General features: G+C 42.5%; 1 protein-coding gene across 1 annotated transcript in view; it reads left to right on the top strand.

The window, feature by feature from the left end:
* Positions 1-27,478, top strand: part of LOC146835060 (vitamin D3 hydroxylase-associated protein-like) — an 824,670-nt gene that overhangs the window by 780,153 nt on the left and 17,039 nt on the right. The window contains exons 12-14 of the mRNA XM_085599957.1: positions 870-909; positions 11,252-11,360; positions 15,061-15,206. Of these exons, the coding sequence (XP_085456083.1) occupies positions 870-909; positions 11,252-11,360; positions 15,061-15,206 (295 nt within the window). The remainder of the gene's footprint in view (positions 1-869; positions 910-11,251; positions 11,361-15,060; positions 15,207-27,478) is intronic.

Genomic DNA, 27,478 nt, shown 5'->3' with positions numbered 1-27,478 from the left:
TGGACCCGGAAAAGTGTTTTTGAAATCCAAACTGTCATAAAACTGCATCTATAGGCGCAAGCTACTACTGTTTTTCGATTGAGTAGATGTAAATCAGAAAAAGCTTTCTGCGGTTGAAAAATCATATCCAACCAACAAATCCTAAAGTCTCCAGTAATTCAGGTTACACAACTCAGACAACTTAAGAATGATTGAGAGGGGCATTCTTTGAACACCTTGAGGAGTAAGTAAAAATAAGTAGAAAAAGTACCACAAGAAAAAGCAGGAACGTCTCAGCTGGAGCACCAGGAGCACAGCGTAGTGTGGACCTTAACTTACATGCAACGTAGACTTTGTGATGTTCGGCCGAACAATATTCTCACTTAGGCTCAGGGAAGTCTATCCCTAACTATGATTCATACTTCTGATAAAATGGGAGAATTAAGACTTGTTTGGAACATTGTCAAGTGCCAATACTAAGGAAAATCTCATTTTAAAGTTGACATATGTGCCCAAAGAATCACTTACATATGACGAAATAATAAAAACTAAACAAGGTTTGCAGCTTAATACAGATTATTTTTAAACTGATGTCCTTTTATGTCCTTTCGCCCACTTTTGTAAATGATGATTCTAAGCATTGGTTGCAATTTGTTTTAACAATATAAGGTATTGCAACTCTGTATGACCAAAGAATACAATAGCCATTAGGCACTGGATCTATATGTTCACTTAGTAGTATGTAATTATTCCATAATATATGGAGTGCTGGAAATGTGAAAATGCATTTTCTTACTAATAACTTATTTCATAACTTATTCCATAAGATAGTGGATCATTTACACTGTGTATCTTGCATGTAATTGATAAATGTCTTTAAAAACATGTAGGTCCGTGAAGACACTGTGGGCAACCCAGAAAGTACAACAGGTACTTCATTTTTAAGTATTATTCATTAACTATCTCTTAAACTGTCACGTTTTACTTGCTTCTATTCTTTGGTGTACTCCAATGTTACCACCGCTTTCACCACAGCAGCAAGCCTGTAAGTTCAAGTTGTATTAACTATTTGCCAAGGTGTCTTTTGCGAACAAAAGTGTAAAAAAACAGAAAAGCTTAACATCACAGTATGGGAGCATGTTGTGGAAATGCCTCAGTGTACAAATTAGGTTTACAGGGGCGAAAACAACAAGGAGATGTGATATTTACAAGATTGCTACCAATGGATAATGGGGTTGAGTTATTCTCAAGAACGATGCTGCCAAGAGTCTTGATATTCTAGGAAGATCTAGGCTAGACGAAAGGGAATTGTAAGGGATGGGGAGGTTGGACAGCACGACCTTGCAACCACATGGGTAAATTAGAAAATATAAATAGAATGGGTAACATAGATATTGTTTGTGGAAGAACTATGGGCTCTGAAAATAGGTGTCATAAACCAATAACTGCCCAAGCCTTGTTGCTCATACAGCTTCCTATTTGATACGGAGAATAAGGATCTCCCACTCCTTCCCACAAATCTAGTTATTGCTATTACCACATCACAATACAGTCTGTGTGGTTACCTGCTTGTATTTGCTCCAACGTGCATTGTCCATCTTCCCTTAGCCAACTCAATGGGGCATATTCTCAAGGACTTATCGCCGAGTTAGCTGCACTTTATTGCAGCCAAAGCGGAAATAGATTTATCGCCCCATTCACAAGCTGGTGCTAACAGCCGATATTGCCAGTTTTCTTGCGAAAGAAGCCACAAAAAACATTGCCACAGATGACCCCGGCAACTAACGCTAATGAGATGCAGAGTAGGCGTTCCCGTGCAAAAAGCCATGATAACACTAATGCGCAATATTCTCATTGACCAGTTAGATCGGAGATAAGATCCCAAAATAGGCAATAAGGCGCATTAGCAGCCGGGATTTAACACCTGTTCTGACCTGGTGTTAAGTCGGATGACAACCTGCTCCATAAAAAGGGAGCCCAGCCCAGAGCCACACCTGAAGAACAACAGATGCCATGGAGCTACTGATCATGCAGCTGCGCCAAGAGGGCCACAACACACACCCCCACCACACCCAGGCCCACCAGCCCTCCACCCGGATCCCTTCAACACCCCCGGACTACCACACAGGCAGCGCAGACAAGCGCAAGACAGCGGACCTTCAGAAAACGCACCATCCTCTGCATCCTGACCATCATTGCCCACAGACTGACCGTACCAACACAGCGGACAACCAACATCCCTCCACAGACAAACCTGCTGGTTGTGCTGCACCTCTTGGCCTCTGGGACCTTCCAACCAACAACTGCAAGAGTCGGAGGAGTCTCACAGCCAGCCCTATACAAGTTCCTCACACCTGTCTTGGATGCCATCATCAGCTTGGTACCCCAGTACCTTTACTTCCCACACACTGCGCAGGAACAGCTGGCGATCAAGCGAGGCTCCTATGCCATAGCTGGCTTCCCGCACGTGTTAGGGGCAATCGGCTGCCCACATGTACTCCTCGTGCCCCCTGCCACCACCGCACACAATTACCGCAACAGGAAGCACACTCATTCCATCAATGTACAGGCAATAGTGGACCACCTGGGACTCTTCACCAATGTCGTCGCCAACTACCCAGTCCATCATCAACCAGTGCTTTGGGGCTGGGTCCTATGGGAATGCATTGCTCGTTGGTAAGTACCAAATGAACACACCACACACCTCAACTCCACAATCATGCAACTCACAACTCTGGGAATGCATATGTTACAAACTCACATACAACATGCCAAACAACATGGCCACATAGCAGACACGACAGCACAACTTACTGTGGTAACCTGGGCTAGCCATGTACACGAGCCATCAACCTCAGCTTCACAACAGCAGAATGTGGGGGAGAGGTGGGAACCAGGCATGTGCGAAGAAGGCAAGTGACCCATGAATGAGAATGTACACAATGCCAGGTGTGGCGTGGATGTGCTGGCCAGACTGCAGTATGCTGACCACAGACATGTCCATTTCAACATATACTGCTGGTGTTTGGAGTGTAGTGAACAGTGGACGCAACCATGTTACCCCAGGCAGTGGGGGAGATCGCGGAAAGGTAGCTTGTTACGACCCCCCTGTAAGCGTGAGCGGAGTGGGCTGGCCTGGCGTCCGCCAGGCCAGCATAGGGGTGTGACTCCTGTCTTCCCTCATACAATCAGTCCGCATTCTCAAGGTTTCCTTCAGTCCAGGAACATGTTGGGCTTCTCCTCTTGGACAACCTCTCCTCTTGTGGTTGCAGGTAGACTCTTTCCCTCTCTCAGCAGGCAGATAGGCTTCAAGGCACAAGGCCGACCATCAGCTCTTCCAGAGATAAGTAAAGTCCATCACCTCCAGGAAACTGGCTGTCAGGTAGACATCAGCTCTTGACACACAACAGTCTTTTGAATACTCTGTGGAGCACACCCTTCATTTGTTACAAAGAACTTGTAACTGTAACAAAGTGGGGTAGTTTGAGTCCCGTCTTTATATACATTGTCTAGAACTGGGAGTGCAGAATAAGTTTGTGATTGTTCTCTTTTAAGTATACTTGCCAGACTGCTTTTCAGACCCAGCCTATGTATACAGTTATACTTCTTACCTTAGGTAGTATTGTGGCTGTCTCCAAACTGAAGCATTTCCAACATTGGTACAATGAAGTGTGAGGTTTCTGTGCTTAGCAGTACCTGTGAAACAGTAATCAGGGACAGACAAAAGGACAGGCTGGACCCAGAAACTTCCTTAACTTGAACAACAGAAACTGCAGTTCCACCTCACCCCTACTGTAGGAAATTGGGTTACTGTTTGATGGGGGTGAAGCCCTACTCAAGCAGCAACCACAATTCTCATCATGGTGAAACACACTCAAACCATAAATTAACCTGTGCTTAACCATCTGGTAGCTTGGTACAAAAGCAGCCAGGCTTAACATAGAGGCATTGTGTAAAGCATTTATGCAGCAAACAAACCGTAATAGGGTGAGAACACAACACAGGAAAAATCCCACATCAATTTAAAAAATAGAGTAAAATGTAATAAATTATTTGACAGCAGAACATCAACAATCTAACTAGTAGAACCCAGAGATATGCAATTGTAAAGGTTTAGGTAAAATTAGTCCTTTAAAATCACAAAGTGCCAACTGTGATTATCTGGTTGTGCTGGACAGGGGTAAATATCACAAGTTTAGGTCCACCGCAATTGCGCACAGGCCGGATACAAGGACTAAGTTAGGCCCACTGATGACGGTTCCGAGGAGCGATGCGAGGTTCGATTCAAGAATGCATCACACAGCAGCAGTTCCAATGAACTGCGAGGGCTGCGATGTGGGTTTGCATAAAGAATGCTTTGTGCTGTGTAGTTTCTGATAAGAATTTGGGATGCACACTTGTGTCGAAGCTGTGTCACGCTGCATCAGTTCCAATGAGGAACTGCGATGTGAGCTTGTGTTGAGGCTATATCGGTTCTGATGAGGGGATGTGAGGCTGTGGCAGGTTTGGGACACACTGCATCAAGTCCAGATCTGAAACCGTGCTTTCACGAGTCCAGGTCTGGAGGTGCACCATTTGAGGGGTTCGGACTTACAGCAGGCATAGTCCAGGTGCAGGGATCAAGATGGTTGGAGCCATTTCTGTCCCTGAGGCTCTGATCAGAAGGCCAGCCAACTATCCCTTACTCTGTAGGTCCTGAATTAAAGGTGCAGGTCAATTTCTTCTCACTCAGGCAGCAGAGTAGCAGGGTAGCTAAGCAGTCCTTTTTATGCAGCAGAGCAGCACTAAAGTCCTTTTAAGTATTCAACAGGGCCAGAAGTGTACTGAAGACTTGGGTCTGAGTGTCCACTACTTATACCTGGTGCCTACCTTGAAGTGGGAGAAGCTTCGAGAGCCCTTTTCATAAAGAGGTGTCTGAAATTTCCTGCCTCTCTGCCCTGGCCCCAGCATGCCTGGGGGCAGAAAAGACTAGTGTGAAACCATGTGTGATTGTACTGAGGCAGAACATTTGTTATGTGCAGCTGTGCAGGTGACAGCTCCTCCCCCTTCTCTTGACAGAGATGGCCCATCCTGCCAACACATATTCTCACTTTTTGTCACTGTCTGTGAGCAATACGCAAAGACCAAAAGCCAGCTACACCTAGTTATGTGTCCCAGGATACAGGCTGCAGGCACCAAATGGTTGGGACACATTTCTAAAAGTGGCATTTGTAGATTTGTGACTAAAAATCCAACTTTACCATTAAAGTGGGTTTTAAATTACAATTCCTTAGAGACCAAACTTGACTTTCCTACCTGCTCACAATTGACATTTTTCACATATTAAATGTAATAAGGTAAACCAATTTCACCCTAGGGGGAGGAAGGCCTTTTAGTATGTAAAAGTTAAAAGTACATGCCCAACGTTTTAAATAAACTGCACCTACCATAGGGGTGACTTATATTTATTAAAAAGGAAGGTTTGGACCTGGCAAAAGGTTTATTTGGCCAGGTTGAAATGTCTGTTTACAACCGCACACATAGACTGTAATAGCAGGCCTGAGAAATATGTAAAGGCTGCTTCAGTGGATGGCATAATGAGTGCTGCATGCCCTCTAGTAGCATTTAATTTACAGGCCCTTGGTACAGCTTGTACCACTTAATTAGGAACGTACAAATAAATTGAATGCACAAGCACTTTGGTACTGTTTACCAGTGGTAAAGTGCAGAGAATCCTAAGACCAGCAATAACAAAGTCTGTAAAAACTGGAGGATTGAAAGCAAAAGGTTGAGAAAAAGCATGCAAAGGATGTCAGGTCCAACACCTACCATCAACCAAATGACAGTGCTCAGGAAAAACGAATCAGCTGACCCTTTCTAAAACAATCTTGATAGAATTTATGAAGGTACCCCTATTGCCATCCTCCCTAATTTATTGACTGCATCTCCACCTTCCAGCCACATGAATGCACACAGTACACTACAGCTGTCTAAAGAAGCTGCCCTCCTCCTCCATCGTGCACTGTGATAAACCATGAGCAACTAAAATGGACCCAACAAGCTCCATAATACACAGACATAGTCCTACAATCAGACATTTACTACAAGCATACTATACATGCACCCACACTCAACATACACATAGTTTCTAGGTTTCACATAACAGTGAAACTTTACATAAGAAGGGACAGTAGAACTTACTTACAGATACAACATTTTGATCAACTATGAGGATTCACAAGACACAGTACGCTGTCACCACTGCTTCACATGCTAAACACTGCCCATAAAGCCCTTCACAGTTCCGGTTTGAATGTTCCCATTGGAGCAGGGTCAAGGCTAATTTGCATATGGCTAGTTCAAATTGAGGCCGTATGGTGAGTGAAAATGATGGATTGGTATGGGCCCAAGCGATCAACAGTAGTTGAGAATAGATCAAGCATTGTATCCATCACTTTTTTTTATGCCCTTGGAGCTAACCGTTCACCATACCTTGGCCCATACTTATAAAGTGCATGGCTACTCGAAACCGGGCTTCCAGCACTAGGTAAAAGTACAGGGAAGAAAGAAAAACAAACAAACAAATTAAGAAGAAAGATACGTTTTTAGCTGCTTTCAAGTTCAAAAAGTAGTTTTTGCTTCTCAAATTAAGAGGCAGAGATTTGCAGAGCTTGAGGGCACGATAAGAACATGAGCGTCTCCCACGTGGCTCTGATTATTCTGAGCACAACCAGAAGTACAAGGTTATTTAATCAGAACCCTATTGGGTTGATACGGTGTGAGAAACTGATGAAGAACTTTAAGGCCGATCCTGTGCTAGGTCCCATGTGCAAGACTAAAAGCCTTAAAATGAACTCTGCATCTTATGAGCAGCCAGTGAAGGGATTTTAATGCTTGCTTAGCTGACTGCAACTTAGGAGTACTTACTAGGGTTTGCTCTGATCATATAGCAGAAATTTAGAGAGGAGCAATTAAAAGACCTATTCACAAACGAGGAGATATAAAGGCCCTGAAGAATTATGGAATAATTAACCTACTGGATGAAGGAGAAAAGGTATTTGCTAAAATATTTTTAGACAGACTCAAGGACTGGGTAGAAACAAACTAGATTGTGCCCCCAGAACAGGGAGGTTTTAAGGAGGACCATTCTACTGTTGATCACTGTTTTGTGTTCTGGTCCATTGCGCGGAACTCTATGGAGCAGAGGGGCAGTTTGTTCTGCTGCTTCCTGGACTTTCGCGCAGCATTTGATTTAGTGGACCGTAAGAAACTGTGGGAGGCGTTGATTAGATACAACATCCCTAAAGATCTGTTGATGATAATTCAAGCGCAACATACCTGTAATTGGGCTCAGGTATTTCTGGAAATAGGGGAGATCCTATCGCAGAAAATACAAATGGGCTAAGACGGGGGTTTATATTGGCCCCCCAACTTTTCTCCTTATTCATAGCAGATTTAGCGACAGTTTTGGGCGTTGCGAGGGGTGCCAGCTCAAAACTAAATGGAAAACATAAGCATGTTTACTGTATGCAGACGATCTTGTAATAATAGATCAAACAGAGATAGGCCTGAAAGAAAGTTGAATATGTTTAATGAATACAGCAGCCTTAAAAAACTTGTAGTAAATATGGAAAAGACAAAGGTATTCAGCTCTAGTAAAGAATTAATATGGTTAGTTGGGTCTTGGGTGCCACGAAGTTAGAAAAGGTAAAAGACTATAGGTACCTAGGGATGTGGTTTAAGAAAAATCTGAATTGGCATACTCGCCTGGATGCACTAAGAGTAAAGGCTCTAGCTTCTGTTAGTGGCTCGAAAAGTAGAGTGATATCATGGGAAATAACGGCATGTATGGCACTATTAAGATTTCGGCTGCGCCTGGAGTGTGGGGAAAAGTACAAAATATCACAGTAGTGTAGAAATGAGATACTGCAGAGTGAGCCGAGGTGGGCAAGGGAGACAAGGGAAATCATAACCAAAGCTTTAGAGTTATAAGGATCAAGTTGTGCCCACAGAATTTACAAATCAAAGTAGACAAGAGGGAACTTTGGCATTAGGGAGAGAAATTTCTTGAGATCTTGATTCACAATATCTCATGAAGAAAAAATATGAAGGCTTCATGGCTAATTCTTTGCAAAATTAGCAACATTTCGTACATATAGATGTACAGCCCTGTTGTTGGATTGAAGAGAACTATTAAGGTTAAGAATAGGTATTAACCCCTGTTATACTAACGATGGGGTGAAAAGAGCTATGATTGATTCCAAAGGGAAGTGAACTTGTAATCTGGGCACCACATGCAACATGTTGCACATCTTATTGGACTGCCGGAAGGTCTTGGATATAAGGAAAATATTTCTATGTTCAATATTTAAAAAGTATGATATTAAAAACTGGCCACAAGCAGTAGACCTTTTAATTGAAATGTATAATTTGGATATAGCATGTGCCATTGGGAAGTTCATCCAAAAAGTTAAAATAAATCCTTAAAGGTGAATAGAATCGAAATCTCCCTCATAGATATGTATATGATACATGGTATTTAAAATAGAAAGGTGGAATGATCAATGAATTTTATATGTATACATTTTATGCAAGATTTTATTAGGATATGTTTTATGTGAGATTGTATTTATGGCGATTTTATGTCTTTAAGTAACAATTGGTCCACATAAACTTTTGTTTGAACTGAACTGAACTAGAGTCTGGGCTGCAGGATTCTGAATAATTTGAAGATTTCCAATCACAACCTAGGTAGAGTGAATTACCATAATCAAGGAGTGATAAGATCATCCCCTGGATCACTATTCTTTTTGACTCAGCAGGAAGCCATCTGAGAGGTTTCCTCAATGTTCTCAAGAGACCAAAACAGCAACCAGCTAACCTGTTCACCTGTGATGTCAGCTGGGGAGAGAATATCTTCATGGAATCCAACACTTCTGTGGGGAAATGGGATATGAGGCTGGCTCCCTAAAACTAGCCTCCCTAGGAACTAATCTGGAATTATCATCACCATCATTTTGGGCAGGAGGATGACTGAAAAGGACTATGCCTTAAAAATGTGTGTATTTTTTCAAAACACTCTGTCTCTTTCTGTCACTCACTTACAAATTACCTTCACTAGCAGTGGGGGAAAAGAGAGAGAGAGAGGGGACGCAAGTGACACGCATTCACACTCTCTCACTCTCCCCTTTATTTCTCTCTCTGTAAATAGAGGGATATAATGCATGGGTGAAAATAAATGTGGCCCAATAACATGTTATTTAGAGCCATGTTGCTGATAGAGTCGCATTCACATATTAATTGCTACAGTGGAAAGGTATTGGATTTTAACAGTACAGGAAGGATGACATGAGAAAAACACATTTTACAGCCACATAGTTTGCATATAGCAGTTACTTTACACATGGACACAACTCTCCTAATAGTCACAAATGTGATTTTACCGTGCTACATAAATGTAATCCCTTGTGTCTGGGATATGGTTAAATACATACACATGAAAATTTGTCCTGGCATAAACCATATATGCAGAAGTGCAAAGTAATAATATACCATAATATAATTTAATACAATCGGGCTAAAGTACCCCCCACCCCAATGCATTATAAAGATTTTGCAAGCCACCAAGAAGTTCCATGACCTTCTAGTGGAAGGTCATGGAACTCCAATGTCACTTGCAATATCCATATTGTGAACCACAGGCATTTGTCAGATTGTCACATCAAACCCCTTACCTCAACCACTTAAATGTTTTGTGGCATTCTCTTTATATGAAAGTGATAGTATGACTGCAGACATAAAGAATTAAAGTGGGATCTTAATTGAAATTAAGTATATCGAAAAGCAATGAGTAATTTGTTGCCCAAAGTTTTCGGTGTAGTGAAAATCAAATTTTAGAACATGCTTGCACTCAGAATGTGTAGAAAATGGCTGTATCTATTTTTCTCTGTAATGGCCTTTATTGTGAAAAAATGAAAACATAGGGGGGTATTAGCAAGGGCAGTATCGCCGCTTTAGCGGCACTTTTTGCCGATAAAGCGCAATATTTTTATCGCCCTATTAGCAAGCTGTCGCTAACAGCTGTTAGCTACAGCTTAATGGCAATAGCAGCCTTTTTTTACCGCTTTGAATGTCAGCGATAACTATCGCTAAGGACATGCAAAGTAGGCATTCCTTACTAAAAGTAATAGGAAGAAGTCGCTAACACAACTTCTCCCTATTAGCAATGCCCGCAAAGCGATAAAAAAACTTGCGCTAACCGCGATTATCGCTGCATTTTAACACCTGCTAACATCCTGACTTAGCCATTGTTTTCTATGGGAGGTGGATTCTACGGCTGAATCCTCACCTGCCTATTAGCGATCTTTTCCTTAGCGATGGGAATTCATTGCTGGAATTCCAGCATTATTGATGGAGAATCGCCTCTATCGCTGGTTTATTATCGCCTTGGTGATGAACGTTGATAATAACGCGTTATCTCCGCGATGTAAACCAGCGATAGCCGGCAATAAAAAATACAGTGCTAAGCACGCTTTGCGATAATTATCGCAAGTCCTTGCTAATATGCCCCATAGTGTGATACATATCTCCTTTATGCACATTTTCTTTTGGAAAAACACTTCTAAAGAAAGAAAAGATAGTTCCCATTTTTCTTCTTTAAAGTTCAGCTGTAGTTATGCTCCATGACATGTCTTTTATTTTCGCTGGTAGCAGCAAACATTGTAATTTCAGAAGTTACCTGTAATACCTTATTACAGTTAAGTAGCTATGTTATTTCATTCTTACAGGAGACGTCACAAGTCGTCTGTAATATATCCATCTACCCCTCTCTTTCCAAGGTGCATGGTGGCTTCACTTACTCAAATATACCAGATAAAATCCAAGTCAATTTTGTGACATGCTGTGACTAATTTATCCTCTGTATTACTATCTGAGTATTAATTCTGTTAATAGTGTACATAAAGGATTGTATTGTGTATGTGTGCTCACTCTGACGTGCCGAGAAGTAATTATTGGACGGACAATATATGTGAGAGTGCTAGGTGTACTGAATGGAAGTGGGTTTCTAGGAGTGGGCCTTTATGCTAGAGGAAAGTGTGAGTGTAGTGTTTGACTATGAAATTGTGTGGGGGCTTTTTTTCATAATTTGTGGTAGCTACATACCTGTCTCTCCAACAGCTCTGGAAATTAGTGGACATGCTGATATGCTATTATCACTTAATGAGACAGAACCAATGTGTGAAAACTGTCTTGTGTTGTCTTTTCTCACTTGATTCTTTCCCTTTCTACTCAGGAATACAAGGAGGAGTTTATTGCTGAATGGAAGAAGCTGAAGCTGGATGTTGTTCTTTGTCCAATGTTGGGTCCTGCTTTTAATATTGGGTACCCCGGACTTCTATTTGGTAGTGTATCAGTCGGGGGCGACCTTGCTTTCTTGGTTTTTTCTATGTGCTGTGAGCCCCAAAATATTGTCTGTTACCAGCTCTTATTGGAAGTTAGTTTTATGGGGCGGGGGCGGGGGTGGGGGGGGGGTAGAGTCGGGTCAGAGAAATAGGGGTGAGGGTCTCAAGTCTATTTCTGTTTGGCTCATGTTACTGTGACTTAATTGTAATCTTACTGCATTTTCGAGTAATTGGTGGGACATGCACAGCTTTTAAAGAGTCCCTGAAATTATGCAGAAAAGAAAGCCTTCATGATGTAGCCGAGCTGACTACATTGTATTGCAAAAAAAAAAAAAAAAATCGAGGTTGCGCCAAAGAAATGCAAAATGTGAGGCAAATTGTGGGAACAGTGAAAATTGTGGATATTTTTATATTTTAACACTGAAGTACTGACAGCAAAACGACCTCCCTGTCGTAGAGGAGGCTGGTCTGCACTAAAACTGCTTCCGGGTGTGAAACTCGGTGACAGAAAAGAAATCCTTTTAAGTAGTGTTAAATGTGTCAAGTTTTATATTTAAGGGGCCTAGCCACAGGTTTACGCCATTAAAGGACACACTTCCATAATGCTGCCCATTAACTAAATGGGCAAAGACTCCTGTTTTGCTCCAGTTATCATCAGAAGTGGTTTGCCACCTGGCATGTGGGTTTCCTCGTTCTAGGGAAGTAGTATTAGGAACACAGAACATGTATGTCTTTAGACCGTTCAGTAACGGATGTTAGTGGCAAAGTATTCAAGGGTTAGGTTTTAAAGGGTAACCATTTAAATTCTTGCAAAAATAAATAGTTTGCAGTTGGTTCTTTTGAGATGGCAAAAAAGCACGGCTGCTACTTCTGCATTTTACGGATGCTCTAAATACAGATGTCCACAGGGCTGCAGGTTCCTGGGATGATGGTTATGATGTGATATGATGTGATATGATGGTTAGCCTGTATGAAATAGCATTCACAGTCTTGTTTGGACAGGTGCAAATGTGGTGCACTTTTAGTGGCTTGACCTGAGCAATAAGGCAGTCCACAGATAAAGTATGTGAAATAGTTTGTTTAGCAAACAGTACCGATAAAGAAATAAAGTATCCACTCCAAGTTTGTAAACATATTACATTAACATGGAACTAAAAAAGATTGCAAAAATAAAGCAAAATGGCAAATTGTTTCAGATATTATGGGAAAAGAGAAAATGTAACTTTGCAGATCAATGGATACTGTACTGTAAAGTAGTGAGAAAATGAGTGTATTTCGGAGGTCCTTTTGGGACCGAGGTATCTCAAGAGGCAAAGGCACATCTTAGTGCAATGTTATAATTCTGTACTTAGAAAAGAAGTATGGACCAGAAATATATCAAGTGGGACCAAACCTGACATTTTACCTAAGCAGAGTTCCAAAGCATTGGTTGTGTGTTGTAAGATCACTCAGGACAGCTCAACAACAGGTAAGAAAAGCTCCAAGAGTGGCCAATGCCAAAGTAAGGATCAACCATGAGAGGTCATAACTAGCCTACATTGGTGGCTCTGATGTATGAATCTTTTTACAACCAGGCTTTGAAACTTTATGAAGCTCAAAATATTTCAGTGGGACAAAGTCTGTGGTCATGTTTGTACAGCGTTCACATCGATCCTTGCAACGTTTAAAAAAGCTTACAATGTTGTGCGGCTATCTGAAAAGTTCACACATTTGTTGCAAAGTAGTACCTCTTTTTTCCAGGTCCCAGATACCAGCTCATGCAAACATGAGGATAATTCTTTCCCCTCTTTGTTCATTCCAGAAGTGATGTAATTCCTGCTCTGGAAGAGCACAAAACCTATGACACAAAAAAATATCTGTTTGCTGGATCATTCTAACAGGGAAACAGCGTTTAGATCACATGCGATAAATCGCTTGCAATTACAATGCGGTCGTTACAACGACCGCGTTATAACATCGCAAACCATTACATCGCAAGTTCTTACAACAACTTGCGTTAGGGAGCACAAGGTGTTGAATTTACAATCCAACACCTTCCTTTGCTGAATAAACAAACTGGAGTAGGAATAGTAAATAATACTATTCGTATGTCCAGCGTGCCCCCTACAGCAAGTCGTTGTAACGACTTGCGATGTAATGCTTCGTGATGTAACATGGTTGTTGTAACAACCGCGTTTTAATGGCATGCGACCTATTGCATGCGTAGGAAAGAGTCATGTTCAAGCCAACATGAACAGGGGTCTTACTTCCCAACTCCACACACTGCCAACCATTTCTGCCCGATTCACCTAAGTGTCAATCGTCTCTTTTCTGTGAAAGCAACATGCCTGAAAAAACACAGCTAGATATGAGTGCATTTACTCTGAATCTAAGCCAATCAATTGTGCAACTTAGGCTATCTTGGCTACTATGAGTGAATTTTTCCAGTGAATCCTGTACACACAAGAGTCTTCCTTTCAAAAATCGTAACTTGCCATCCTCATAAATCATGTCTAGTGTAGAAAATGACACCCACAATGCTATGCTTTGGCAAATATAAGAGTCAACAAGACTATGTTGGCCTACTTTTTAGGCATGATGGGTAATGAAGCAATCGGATTTAGTTTCTATTAATATTATGCTGATTTTTGGCACCAGTAAAAAATGGAGGGCCACAGATTGTGAAATAATTGTAAAAAACTAAAGCTAATAGATCTGTTGCTTTATGTCTGTGATGCTGTTTTATCATCGTGGTCCATTATTAACTTGTAATTAAACATGTACTGTTTGCTACTTATGTAATGAAACATGCAGAAACCTGATTTTGCCTCAAATATTGCCTTGCATTTTAAATTGAACAGTAAAAAAAAAGCTTTTGGTCAACTTCCTTTAGGCCAAGTGTTATTGGAACAATTTACTTTGCTCCGTTTCTGCCCCGGTACTAAATTCAGTTTGCAGTAAGCAATGCTGCATTTCTCAGCACTAGAATTGAGTAGTAACCAGCTGGTTAGCGGCTGCGGAAGCTATACATGACTCAAAACTCTATTCAGGCTGGACACTAGCAAATTATTCTGACGTTGATAACTTTGTCTGCACCTGGGTACTTGCAGCAGCACCAATTCACACTCAAGCTTCTAAGGTACTCTACCAAATGGAACCCATTTGATCAACTTTAGATTTTAAAAAAATGATTTAAAACCTTATAGCATATAAGCAGATGCATAACGCACGAATTTGTAACTTTTCCCGTGCAAGTTATGCAAGGATCTCTAAAACAAAAGCATACACCTACATAGCAATCTTGCGTGGAACAGAGGTCTGTGACCCACACGTACCGGCAGTGCTCAGCGGCAAACACCTTTACTCTGGGATCTATATTTTGATGATTCAAACCTGGAACCAGAAATTTCAGAAGGATCTCTCTAGCTAGTGCATTAATCCCCTGCGTTATAGTTACTACTGTTAAACTTTGTACACATACATCTATGCCCTGGACATGCAGCCTGTTCTGCCACTTCTCTCACCCCCACATTTTTGGTTGTCACAGTACATTATTTATATTTCCTGCACTGCGCCTCTCTACTGCTCACACACACATTATTGCAGAGATGGGAAGCTTTATGTTCTATGTCCTACAATATCTAAACTGCAGTAACTGCATTTTTACAGAGTATGGAATGCATTTTCTTTACTGTGTAGTTTATTTCTGTTTCCTTTACAGCTCCCGTTTGCTATACAGTGCTGTTCAATATCCTGAACTTCCCTGCTGGTGTGGTACCTATCGGTAAAGTGACGGAGGAGGATGAGAGGCAGATGAAGAATTACGGAAGCGGCTATGATGATGAGTGGGACAAGCTGATGAAAAAGGTCAGTGCATATCTATTGCCTCAATTCTTGGGACCTGCCCGAGCCCTGCATCTGGGCACAGCTTCTGATTCCTGACTTGCATCACTTTGCACCTTGAAGCAGGCGGTGGCAAAGCAGGTTTATTACTCTTTCGGGTGTTTTTGCCAAACTATTGAAGAGAAACTTTTGTGATACATATCACAACTTTGAATACTATTATTATATTCTTTTATTCTCGTAAAAAGATATTGTTGTCTATAATGTTCATTTTTTACACGTGCTTACATACAATTTATATGTTATTTAAAATTGCAAAACATTTAAGCAGTGGGATGTATAGTTTATAGGGAAGTAGGGTGTGGGTTATCTAAATTTTGTTTTTTCATTGTTTAACTTTTAAATGTATTTGTAATGTTTATGAATTATGTATTTACATATTGTTAATTTTTTAGGTTAATCCATTTTTAAATTGATGTACTTTCTTTTAAATATAATGTTTACTTTTCGATTTTTTTATTTTAAAATGTGTTTTCATATTTAGGAGCGGGATGTAGGGTTTGTAGGGGAATAGTGTGCAAAGCTTTTAAACTTAAAAAGTTTAAATAATATGGTGCCGATTCCGATCCGTTAAAAATTTTCCACGTACAAATCGTATCTGGATTTTTTTACGTACGAATCGTACAAGTCCCGTACAAACTGGCAAGTACGATTCGTATGTTAAAAAATCCATACGAATCGCATTGGTAAAATTCCCCGACACGTCCTCGGGTCGGAAAAAGTATCCGACACGTCCCCGGACAGTTTTACGTACGAATCGGGAAACTGAAGTCCGAGCGCGCAAGTACGATCCGTCCCGTCCGTCCGAATGCACAACCGTATGGAAAAAACACCGTACGGAGCGAACTCCCATTGCAACCATGGAGACGTCCAAACATGTGCCCGCATACGCACCGTACATACGGGGGTGGGGGTATGCACCGTACATATGAGGGGTACGCACCGTACATACGGGGTGGGGTGGGGGTACGCACCGTACATACGGGGGGTGGGGGTACGGCATGGTCATGGGGGGGTGCTGGGGCACGGCGCAGACATGGGGGGGCTGGGGGTACGGTGCAGACGTGTAGAGATGGGGGTACGGTGCATACCGGGCCCCCTTTTCGCCGTGCATCATGGCGTACTTAGCTTTTCCGGCACTTTTTGGGTCCCGTAAAAATATTGCCGTGCGAAGTGCTGTGGGTACGAATCGTACTTGCTGGTCCGTAAAACGCTGCCTGACTCCGTGCGAATGTCGCGTACGCGGTGTCCCAGATCGGAATTGTGGGTATATTTTAGCCTGTCGGTGTTTTTTACGATTCGTACGGAAATGGTGTTTCCGTACGAATCGTACTTGCATGTTTGTAAGGTATTTTTCCCTGGTACGAGTCGGACGGAGAAAACGCTCCGTCTGACGATTCGTACCCGTTTTTTCCAGGATCGGAATCGGCCCCTATGTGTTTGGTATAAAATACATTTCTTTTTTAAATAATTTAAATATAATAAATGTGTCGATATGAGTTTTTTGTATTTTCTGTATTATCATTTAAAAAAAATATGTATATATGGGGTTCTTTTTGGGGGAAAACGTAATATATTATTTATTTTTGGGAATTCATTAACATAGAACTATTCTGAGAGCCCCTATCCCAATAAGCCCATCTGCTCCAAGATTAGCAGAGATTGACTATGTAATGAGCAACTCACAAAGTGGAGATGGGGAAATTCTCATTTGATTAATTCATCTCTCCAAAGCCATAAACTGCCCACACAACTCACTGCTTGGGCTCCCGACTTCACCACCACATTCAGACCAGAATATAGGAAGATTCACTAGATTTGCCCCTGAGAATAGGGTTTCCACCCCGCTGAGTATAACTCAAATTTGGGCTACTGGGACCCAAAAACTGTGGGGAGTGTGAGTACTTGCCCCCTACAGTTGCAATCCTGAATATTGCCAGGTATACGTGACAAAACTATTGATTCTCTATGGGGTAATTTCATAGATGAATTTGACATAATTCTGCTACAGGATCCCTGGTCCTTAGACCCATTATTCAGATCTGGCGACTTAAATTTCAGTATTGAAGCAAACCCATCCAAAGCTTAAAGCCCTTCAGGTGTCATCTTAGTTTAGGTTAGAAATTCCTTAAACCTGATTATCAAAAAGCTGGTGCTAGACAGCTCTGACATAATTAGGATGACAATTAAGGAGAGTAATAGCCTAGCGGTGAATGTGTATAGCATCCACAACCCTTTTCTGCTCGAAAACAAAGAATCTCCAATGCATTACTGGATCACCATTCATGTAGTAGACTCGGTAGGTCTCCTGTCTTGTTACATGAAAATCTCCTATCATTTGAGCACTTACAATGAATCAAATTGTCACAGATTTTGAAGATTTTGTAAAAGGTATACAAAGGCTGGATGCTGATCCAATGAATACTTGGTCTTCAGCTGCCACCCAGTTAGTCTCTATTACTCTTTCATACAGCCTGTGTGCTTATAATGGCCAGCCTCAATATGATACCCATAGAGCAAGAGCATATACTTATTCAATAGGGGTAGTAACAGCAGAGTAGATTATGTCATTTTTATTTATAGTTATGGCATACTATAGATTTTTGCGTCATATACATAATGGATGGTGATCATAATACTCTAAAACTGTAATTGAGAGGCAACACTTTCTTTGATTCTACTGCTGCTTCCAAGTTGTCTGGGACACCTTTATCCCTTGGGAACAATAGAAGCTCTGTTAAATGGACTAAACTGACAACTAAGCCTGACAAATTACCCCAAATATATATCCTGTTTATTTCCCTTTTAGGTCCTTTTGCTAAATCCCCCACAAGTGTGTTCCCAATCACAGAGCTCCACTCTAGCTTGTTTAGGGCGCTGAAATATGATGCGCCAAAGCAGTGCAAACCTCAAAACCTCTGACATTTAAGACGACATCATGGTTTTCTAGTGATCGTCATAAGGCAAAGTCTTCACTAATCACGGCCATCAAATTGCGTGACCCAGATCAGATTAGAGTGGCCAGAACTAGATACAAACAAATAGTCACTACAATGAAGCAGAATTTGATCAATTCCTACTGGCTGAACCTGGTAGATGTACCAAAATGCAGTGTTTTCTGGCAAATTGTAGCCAATGGCAGCTTAATGAATTACAGTCTTCTAGAGTTTTTTTATGCAGTCACACTCATGGATAAAACCTTTTGCAGATTTGTAATCTGCTCGTATATATAACATCAAAAGGGCCCTCTGTAACCTCTCAGGGCACCCATCCACAGAATGATAATTGTTCATCAGACGCTGACAGTCCCTTGTATTTTCTGAATGGCTCGATTAGAGCTACTGTGCTCTTGAAACCTTGGAAAGCTCCTGAGAATTATAAGGTTCCTCAGAATTTGTGAGCCCCTGGGGGCCTGGGTGTGCTGTGATGCACAGGTATGGGGCTTTGACTGGGGACTTGAGAAGGAGGACAGAATCATCCTATATGCGGACAACATCATCCTGGTTCTCTCCCAGCCCACATCCACATCCTGTCAACATTTAGTTTGTCCTCTTGCCTATGGATCAACTGGAATAAATCCCTCTTGGTCCCCCTGCTGGGTGACCAATGAGATGAGACCTGGCACCCAACATACCCATATGGTACCTTAGTTTTATGTACCTGGAAGTGTACCCATCCTGGGAACCAGAAACCGCCCCTTGCTAGGTAGGGCCAAAGTAGACATGATCTTATGGGAGGAGCTGCCCCATTAATCCCATCGCTTGGATAGCCATATTTAAGATGATGATCCTCCCATGGCTGCTCTAGGCCCTTCAAAATGTCCCTATCCACATTCTGCAGACCTGGTTTATCACCCTAGCTGCACTCATGAGGTTGTTGATATGGGCAAATAAGCCTCTTTGAGTCACCTTTCGGAAATGCATCTGTTCTGTGTACGACGGGGGACTCGCCATGGAGGATATCCATCTGTTTTACTGGGCAGCCCACATCCTGACATTGAATGACTGGTTACACAAGGGCTCGGAGGACCTAGCATACCGGGTAGAGTTAGCCATACTTTAACTAGAGAACATAGGGAGTAGCCTTTATGGGCCCCCGGCTCCTGAAACTCTCCCAGAACTGACCTGAATAGCGTTCCTGACGTGGAGAGTGGCTCGACCTGTTGAGCTAGTGGACTTACGTTGAAGACTACCTTGCGGGTGGACTGCTGGATGGTCCGTGTTTCGAACGTCGAAGGATTACGAGGGTGGGACCACATTGTGATCTTGCCCCTGGGAGATGTATCGGACCTAATTGACATTAAATCATTTCAGAACCTTCTGTATGAGTTCCACATGCTTAAATACCTGTTCTTCTGATACTTACAACTCAGACATGCTCTCTCCAAGTACCAAGAGAAGCTGGTGGATGGCCCAGAGAACATCCCACTTGAAATGCAAGTACCTATGGGCCCCTTTGGGAAAGGGGGGATTTCACAAATCTACAAAACCTTGGTTACACACTCTCATGACCTAATGGGATCCATGAGAGCAGGAGAGGTGGGTGGTACCCCTAGATGAGACGGACTGTCTGGATGCCTTTATGGCACCGTGCACTTTGGCATTCTCTGCACAGCTTAGGCTCATTCAGTTAAAATATCCCACATCAAGTTTATCTCACGCTTTAACGCAACTGCCACGGTGGACAACCCCACGCATGCAGCCAATGTGGCTGAAGGTTGTGCGTGGGGGGGGATTGGCCACAAGCCCAAGGCTAGGCCCTGTGGCCAACCCCCAAAGGCAGTCAATACAGCGACCCTGCCCTTTGTTAATTTTGGCCCCATGGGATCCCATCCCCCAGGGCCCACCACATTTGTTTAGGGAACGTTTTATGTAGCCCCCCCACCCCGGGTTGTATTTGGTCCTGGGGACCCAATCCCCCAGGGCCCATTGCTTAATTTATGAGGGAGGGAGGCATGCAGCCCCCCTCTCTGGGCCGACGTCAGCCCTGGGGACCAGATGTCCTGGTGGCCCAGACATATTGTATATTTCTGGCCCACTGAACCCAGCTCCAGATGCCCAGCCATATTAAAAAGGGCTAGGGGCATGCAACCCCCTTAGTTGGGCAAAAATTGGCTCCAGGAATCCCATCCCCAGGGGCATATTCAGTTATTAATTGGCACCTGTTGAGCTAGTGGACTTACGTTGAAGACTACCTTGCGGGTGGACTGCTGGATGGTCCGTGTTTCGAACGTCGAAGGATTACGAGGGTGGGACCACATTGTGATCTTGCCCCTGGGAGACGTATCGGACCTAATTGACATTAAATCATTTCAGAACCTTCTGTATGAGTTCCACATGCTTAAATACCTGTTCTTCCGATACTTACAACTCAGACATGCTCTCTCCAAGTACCAAGAGAAGCTGGTGGATGGCCCAGAGAACATCCCACTTGAAATGCAAGTACTTATGGGCCCCTTGGGGAAAGGGGGGATTTCACAAATCTACAAAACCTTGGTTACACACTCTCATGACCTAATGGGATCCATGAGAGCAGGAGAGGTGGGTGGTACCCCTAGATGAGACGGACTGTCTGGATGCCTTTATGGCACTGTGCACTTTGGCATTCTCTGCACAGCTTAGGCTCATTCAGTTAAAATATCCCACATCAAGTGTATCTCAAGCTTTAACGCAACTGCCACGGTGGACAACCCCACGCATGCAGCCAATGTGGCTGAAGGTTGTGCGTGGGGGGATTGTCCACAAGCCCAAGGCTAGGCCCTGTGGCCAACCCCCAAAGGCAGTCAATCCAGCGACCCTGCCCTTTGTTGATTTTGGCCCCATGGGATCCCATCCCCCAGGGCCCACCACATTTGTTTAGGGAACGGGATATGTAGCCCCCCCCCACCCCGGGTTGTATTTGGTCCTGGGGACCCAATCCCCCAGGGCCCATTGCTTAATTTATGAGGGAGGGAGGCATGCAGCCCCCCTCTCTGGGCCGACGTCAGCCCTGGGGACCAGATGTCCTGGTGGCCTAGACATATTGTATATTTCTGGCCCACTGAACCCATCTCCAGATGCCCAGCCATATTAAAAAGGGCTAGGGGCATGCAACCCCCTTAGTTGGGCAAAAATTGGCTCCAGGAATCCCATCCCCAGGGGCATATTCAGTTATTAATTGGGAAGGAGGGCTGCACGGCCCCCCTTCCCGGGGCCTGGCCACATTTTGAAGTGGGTGTGGGGGACACAACCCTTCTCCCTGGCCCTTTATTGGCCCAGAGGATGCCATATCCCAGGACCTGGCCAGTAGAGGGTGCCCTACATTATCGTTGGAGCCTTAGGGGGAAGTCCTAATGCCCCCACGACCCCAGCCAGCTCCTTGCATCTAGCGGGTGCCCGCATTGCTCCCTCCCACAGGGAGCAGCTAAAATTGCTGCTGTTGGCGAGAGCAGTTCTCACATCTGCTAGATTATAGTACAGCATCCAGGAAGAACAAAACTATGTCTACCGCAAACAGATGACTCTTTGGCAAGAAAATGTACAACTGCAAATCTTCTTCCCAAATAATACAAGCAAGGTGCTATGTCAGTATTGTCCTGCTATTTTTTAATAGCAATTGCAAGACATGGTGTCCTTTTAATCGAATGCAGATATGTTTGCAATTGTCCTTCACTCTTACATGGGACTCTAGCTGAAAACAAAAAAAGTTTTTGAAAATTAGCTCTAAAAAAGCTGCCATAGCGTTCTAAGATAGTGTCTTTAGAAGGCTCTCTACTTGGCCATACAAAAGAGAAACAATTTTAAAACATGTGCCCAAGGCTAAATATAATTAAGCCTGGGCAAAGCACTACGCTACGCTCGCATAGTTTGTGAAGTTTGCGCTACTTCGCACTACGCGAATTGCACGTAGCACAGTGCAAACACGCGTAGTGTAGCATTGCATAGTGCTGCGGTCATTTTTTGCTTGCTCGCGGTCCTCAACGTCAAGTTGGCGACCGCGAGCAAACAAAATTACTTCCAGGCGAGACTTTTTCCTCGTTCGCGATCATCAACATCAAGTTGGCAATCACGAGCGGGGAAAATAAACCTCCCGGCAAATTCTCAACGCGGGGAGGTCAGGTTTCTCATTGCGAGTGGTCGCGTATGCTCGCGACCGCTCGCGATGAGAAACTACAAGTCCGCGTTGAGAAGGCTGGAGCTCGAGTAAAAATCTACTCGAGCAGCAGAAAACTACAGCTCGCACTGTGCAAGATGCCGTTTTCAATGATTGCACAGTGCCGGATGCTTGTCCGCCCTGTGCAATCATTGAAAATGGCATCTTGCACAGTGCGAACAGGGTACTACGCAGTTCGCGAAGTGCTACTTTGCGTAGCCACGCGTAGCGCTTCTTCGTGAACTACGCCCAGGGTTAAATATAATCAAGTCAACAATACATTTTTGATACATCCCATATTAAGAGATTCCCAAACTGAGATATTTTGAGTGTCTAATTTTAAGATGAACGAATTGCAGTTAATCCTTGTTTCAACATGTACTGTAGAGATAATGTATGTTAAATTGAAATTTCATGTTGGGTTTCAGCATGGTACCTGGCAGCTTGCATCTGCCTTGTTTGAAATAGAGCGTACTCACAGAAAAAATGAAATTTAATGTTTATTAGAACATTGGAAGGTGTGAAAACAATGGAGTGCCCAGGGCTTCTAATGACTGGTAGTAGCCTGGAGCTCCAACATTTCAATGTTGATGTTCACAGCTGTTGGAGCACAGTGATAGCTTGAATTAAGTCAAAGGTTATATTGACATTTCCAAACCTGGCGAGTAATATCTGAGTATAAATATATTTTGTCAAGTTTGGAGATAGGCAGTAGATATCAGGTGTTGTTCCTAGAGCAACGGACAGGGGCTCTATCAAGAAGTCAAATGAGATGGAAGAAAGAGGGCACACCTCTGGGTATCTTAATTAAACCTGCTATCTTGGAATTTATTATTATCAGACCCCTCCCCTGGACCCACCACTCGATATTGCAGCAGACGCAAGCCAGTTTGGTGCCACCAAACTGGGAGTTTGTTGGCACTTTATTTCACATTTGTATCCTTATAAATTTAGCACCGAAAATAGGAAGGATCGTTCTGTAAATTATATCAGAACATGAAAGTTTGCTAAGACGTTGTTATAATTATTAATGATGAAAGTTCTACATCTTGGCTGTTTTGTTCAAATTGTTCTGAACAGCCCATTCTAGTCCATAATCCTGCTGGTAATTAGGGGTGGGCGGAATTTGCGAAATTAACTTTCGCAAATTATCGCGAAAATGTTTAATATTATCGCAAACAAGCGGAAATATCGCGAAGATGCGGAAGTTTTTTTCCGGCATGTTCATGAGATTTTCTGCATGGTTGCGGGTCGCCAACTTACCCATGTGGTTGCTTGCGGGCGCGGCCATCTTGTTTTGAGTTGTCTCGCGGTGCATGATCGCGAGAAGAAAGACGTGATCGCGCGACGCATGACGTCACTGCGGGCGCGAACTGTCGTGAGACAGCGCAAATGGCTAAAAACAATACAACATCTCATGGAGAACGCGACCGGATCAAGAAAACTTGTCGGCGAACGCAGGATTCAGGTAAGGCGATCGCGCGCGAGAATGTATTATTTTACAGCACGAGCAAGAAACAAATTATTGCCAAGCTGCGGAAACCGGAATTTTTGACATTTTCGCGCTCTCCGCGGAACGCGAAAATGTCAAATTATCGCAATTTCCGCGAACGGAACAAAATTTTCGCCCAGGCCTACTGGTAATAGTAGTATGGATGGACTGCTTTGTGAGTGAATACCGTCTGTATGAGAAAATAATGTTAAAGATGCTCTTGCTCCTTTCAGCATCTGTAGAACTAATCACACTGTTCTTGTACATGGCTGACACCTGTAAAAGTACTGGTGTATGGTCAGCCATATGACACCTAAAAGGTAAGTGTCAAAAACCCCTGAAATTGATGCCTGAAATGTTTCTGGGCCTTCATGTTCAAAGTAGAGTTGAAGCTCCTGATCTTGAGCCTTGCTTAAACCAGTGATGACTGAATATGTACTACAGTCTTGGGATAGGATGCCAAGTTGTGAAGAGTATCACATAACTTCATTTTCATTAGTTCGTACTCTGGCATAGGTCTACCAGACTTGGAATGTTTTGATATTTGTCTGACGCAATTTACAACTTAACTGTAATACACTTCTTGTTGTTGCTGCACCGAATCCTCTGAAGATTTTCAAGCTAATTGAATAGACTTGCCGAGTTGTATCTCATACTCAACAAGACAAGCATTGGTATTCCAGTACCTGCAATGGTACCAGACAAGTGCAAACCAAGAATGTCTATTGGATACTGCAAGGGTCACGCGCCAGTAAAGGTTTAATTTCATTGACCTCTGCAAGGTGATGGAGGTACTTTCACGTTCTGCTACTAGTCATGTAGAAGATTCATTAAGAAGTCGAACAGAAAGCACAAAAGGCTTGTTGAATGACTCCCCAGTAAGATTTATATTAAGTGTATCTGTTTGTTGAGTATAGAGCCTCTACAACATAATGTTATATGCGTTGAGCATGTGTTCAGCATTGCCCATGTTAAAGGAAATATTGATCTGGAAAGCAATTTTGTATTATGAAGACTCTGAGAAATGCTTGCAGTATCATTCAGTGGTTGCATTGTGAGAGGAAAACTGAGTCTGCTCAGATAACTTTCAGCACAGAGAATTCCTTGGAATCAGGAATTTCATCAAACAATGCACTGATCTTGCAATCTTGCATTTGTTTTTTAAAATGTTCTTCTGTTTCCAAATACCTTTCTGGGAGATTACGTTATTGACGCTGTTGACTTCCTGGGATTGTGCCACCAATTAATATTCACTGATAATGGAATTTGCTTAACACAGGGTGATAATTTTTTGCTCAGTGGAATTATCAGTGCTGTACAGATGTTGACCCAATCACTTTCAGATCATCGATTAATGCACCAGTCCCTGTACTGTTTTTGAAAAGTGAGTTCAGAGTCGTCTGATGGACACATATCGGGATATATTGGGATCTGGTGTGTCATTGCAGTGTTTCATGTGTCTTTAGCGCCACACATGTATATCCTTCATAAGCTTTCAAACATGGCCTGCTTTGTACTTTAGAACATAGTATATCAAAATGCATAAAGAGCAAAGCATCACTCCGAAATCAGCATGCATCACATCGCTATATCACTGGTCAGGTCTACTGCAATTATTTGGATAACCAAATGTGATCAGTTCTCTCATCATTAATAGGCTTCATGAATTTTCCATCCTACCTGCAGTATAGTGTTGATCGCGCTCTAGGAATCCTGAAGCTCTTTTCCGATCAGGTGACGTGTCTGTTGGGTGACACTAGGAGTGCTGACGTTCTCTGTTGTTGAGCCATGCCCTATAGCTGGACTGCTCTGCAAGTATAAGTGTTTTTAACTTAATCGGAAAGGGGGGAAAAATTAACACAATTGAGATAAAAGGTGAGTAAAAATCTTGAAAGAAAACATAGTTTAAAAATTAACCAATGTCTGCTGAATAGCACTTGCAGCAAAAAAAATCAAACAGGTTTGAAATAAAATCACACGGGAAAACTGTCAAGTTGGGACCATGAAAAATGTGAAAATTAACACAGTTTCAATATAAAAACAATTAACTGCAAAGAATAGAAAATCTGAAATCTGGCAAAACTAAGTTGCACTGAAGGAATTTAAATGCATGAAGTCAGAAGTCCTTTGCAGTCAGATGACACGCTTGTTGGACCCCTGGAGCTAAGTTTAATGTTCTCTGTGGGGTTGTGATGCACTGTCATTAGACTAGTATGCAAATATGTTGAGTGTTGCTTCATTATTGCTGACCTTGTTTTTGCTGGTTTTAGAACTCTGGGCACTTTACCACTGCTAACCAATGCTAACCTGCATGTGCTCTCTCCCTAGAGTGTGGTAACATTGGCTTATCCACATTTATCATATTTAATGTATTTATAAGTCCCTAGTAAAGTGCAATGTATCTGCCCAGGGCCTGTAAACCAAATGCTACTAGTGGGTCTGCAGCACTGATTTTGCCACCCACTTAAGTAGCCCTTAAGACATGTCTCAGGCCTGCCACTGCAAAGCGTGTATGTACGGTTTTACTGCCATGTTGATTTGATAGTTAAAACCCCTACCCAATCCTTGAACTCCCCTTTTATTACACATACATCACCCCTAAAGTAGATCCTAGGTATCCCATAAGGCAAGGTGCTGTGTAAGTAAAAGGCAGGACATATACTTTTTTCTGCTGGTTGTGAAAAACGAACAAATGTGTTTTCCACTACTACGAGGCCTAGCCCCCTAATATGTTAATATTGGGGATTTCTTATTACATTTAATAAGTTATAATTCCTGATTAGAAAGGAATAGATCTGACATGTTTGGTACCTAAGGACTTGTAATGACAAATCCACTTTAATGGTTAAGTTGGATTTATTATTACAACTTTAACAAGCATTTGCAATGCAATCGGTCTCGCCTTTGGGACCTTATGTGTATTTATCTATGCAGCACCTTAGCCTGTGTGCTGAAAGATCTACTGTTCTTTAACATGGAGGAAAGTAAGCAACAACCTGCGTGACATGCCAGTTATGGGAACATATGAAGAGAAATATTGCCTTTCAACGGGAAATGGAATAGTCCAAAGCTGTTTGTAATATAAAATCAGGGTCTTCGGTGGTAATATCACTGAAAATACAAGATTTGAAAAAAATATTATTGTCTACGGGTGCTCTTGGAAGACAATTTCTATGGACTAGAATCTAGAGAATGCTAAAGTGATTCTGGTATTTTACTGACCTCTGCTGGTCGTTTTCTATCAAGAAAGTTGAATAGAGGCAGTTGCCAGAATTTTTTTTAAAAAAAAGTCCCTCAGCAGAAAGCAATTCTGGTATTTTACTGACCTCTGCTGGTCCTTTTCTATCAAGAGAGTTAAAGAGAAGGCAGTTGAACAGAAGAATAAGTCCCTAAGCGGAAGCAGACAAGTCCTAGGGCTGATCTCCAGAGCTCACAAAGTACATACACATATTAGTATATAAGAAGTATATACTAAAGTATATACAAGAGGTCTCGAGTGCTCGACCTAAAAATGCCACTTTTGGAAAGTTGGCATTTTTCTGCTCTTTAGCCCTGTAGGCCTTCTGCCGGTCTCCAATACATGCCCGTGATGGGTGGGTGAATTGTGCATTCC

The sequence above is a fragment of the Triturus cristatus genome, chromosome 4_2 (assembly GCF_964204655.1).
Source record: "Triturus cristatus chromosome 4_2, aTriCri1.1, whole genome shotgun sequence".
NCBI lineage: Eukaryota > Metazoa > Chordata > Amphibia > Caudata > Salamandridae > Triturus > Triturus cristatus.
The sequence above is the reverse complement of the archived record's forward strand: the minus strand, read 5'-3'. Positions and strand labels throughout refer to the sequence as shown.